The sequence below is a fragment of the Aplysia californica genome, unplaced genomic scaffold (assembly GCF_000002075.1).
Source record: "Aplysia californica isolate F4 #8 unplaced genomic scaffold, AplCal3.0 scaffold00477, whole genome shotgun sequence".
Classification (NCBI taxonomy): Eukaryota; Metazoa; Mollusca; class Gastropoda; order Aplysiida; family Aplysiidae; genus Aplysia; species Aplysia californica.
Genome location: NW_004797747.1, coordinates 546344 through 547859, shown reverse-complemented (window position 1 = coordinate 547859; position 1516 = coordinate 546344). Strand labels below are relative to the sequence as shown.

Below are 1516 nucleotides of genomic sequence, written 5' to 3'. Positions count from 1 at the left end.
AAAGAGAGAGAGAGAGAGAGAGAGAGAGACAGACAGACAGACAGACAGATAGACACACACACACACACAGAGAGACAGAGAGAGAGAGGGAGAGAGAGAGAGAGAGAGAGAGAGAGAGAGAGAGAGAGAGAGCAGAGAGAAGAGATCTGTATTGGGAGAGGGGGTGAGGTGTAATCTGAATACATGTATTTGGAAACGTTTTCGACCTGTGATTCAGTATTTTTAAAAATTGTTCTTTCTTGGTTTGGTAATGTTTAATGAAAGGGATGTAAAGAATAGTCTGTTTTCTTTAAATTGTGTTTCGAATTTGAGGCTTTTTATTTGTCCAGTTAATCTTTCTGGTGGCACCGGACTCGTAATCGGGAGATTGCGGGTTCGGGGGTTCGAGCCTCAGCTGGGTCCGACGTTGTGTCTTTGGGAAAGGCACTTTACACGAACTTCCCACTTGGCTCGGTCCTATCGGAGACGGACGTTAAACTAGGAGATCCTGCCCCTTAAGTAACCTAATAGTGTTGATAGGGGCGTTAAACCCTTACCTTACTAATTATCTCTCTGCACATGATTTACCGCCTTGTCTGCTTCTTATATCACTTTCAGATGACGAGGAAGAAGATATGGACTCTGGAGGGCGGTCACGTGATCCCGACGTTGCCATGATGACAGTAGGAGACCAAGAGGACAGCAATGTCGTGACGAATGGAAGCGCCTTTCATTCCCTTTCAAAACCGAACATGACACCAGGTAACGAAGATCCTACAGAGGAAATTGCCCACAGCAACAAGGTTTACGTGAAGGTAGAATGCGCTGAGGAAGGAGATGAGAGGAGTTTTGGTCACTGGCAGGATGAGAGAGCAATTTTATCTAACAACGTAGAGGAAACTGCTGATTCTGTGAACGGTGAGGATAGGAATGACAACTCCCCGTCGGACCCCACCATGTCAGCATTTGATGACCCTGCTTCTGATAAAGCAGATCGAGAAGAAAGGGAAACTTCACAACGTCATATAGAGGAAGAGACCAACGGGATTGATGGCACTGAAATTGAAGTCAAAACCGAGCCTAACGCCAGTCCGTCTTCGCCCTTAGCTCACCACAGTAACAACAAACTGCCAGACATCAATGCCTCCTCTTCGTCTTCCTCGCCCTCATCGTCGAATTACACCCCGAAACACAAAAGAGGACAGCGATCTCGATCTCGATCCAGATCTAAGTCTGGCGGTGCTGCCAACTCCCCGGAGAGCCGCCCACCAACGACCAGTCGTCAGTCACGAGAGAAGGCGGAGCAAGCGCTTGTCAATCAACTGCAGCTCCCTAGTGACGTTCTGTACTTGAAGCAGCAAGAGATGATCGTCCACGGGAACCGCAGCATCGGCTGGGTCGTCTGCTGCGCCATTCCACTTCCGCAAGGCTCGTCCTTGGGACCGTTTCAAGGTCAGCTCGTGTCGTCCGAAGCCGTCAAAGTTGGAGATCTTATAGTTCAAGTGAGTAGATTACTTTTTTGCGGGGGAAAGGGGGC

General features: G+C 48.6%; 1 protein-coding gene across 1 annotated transcript in view; it reads left to right on the top strand.

Moving 5' to 3' along the window:
• LOC101863924 (regulatory protein zeste) overlaps positions 1-1516 on the top strand; it is a 79075-nt gene that overhangs the window by 64359 nt on the left and 13200 nt on the right. The window contains exon 3 of the mRNA XM_005105564.3: positions 598-1481. Coding sequence (XP_005105621.2) covers positions 598-1481 — 884 coding nt within the window. The remainder of the gene's footprint in view (positions 1-597; positions 1482-1516) is intronic.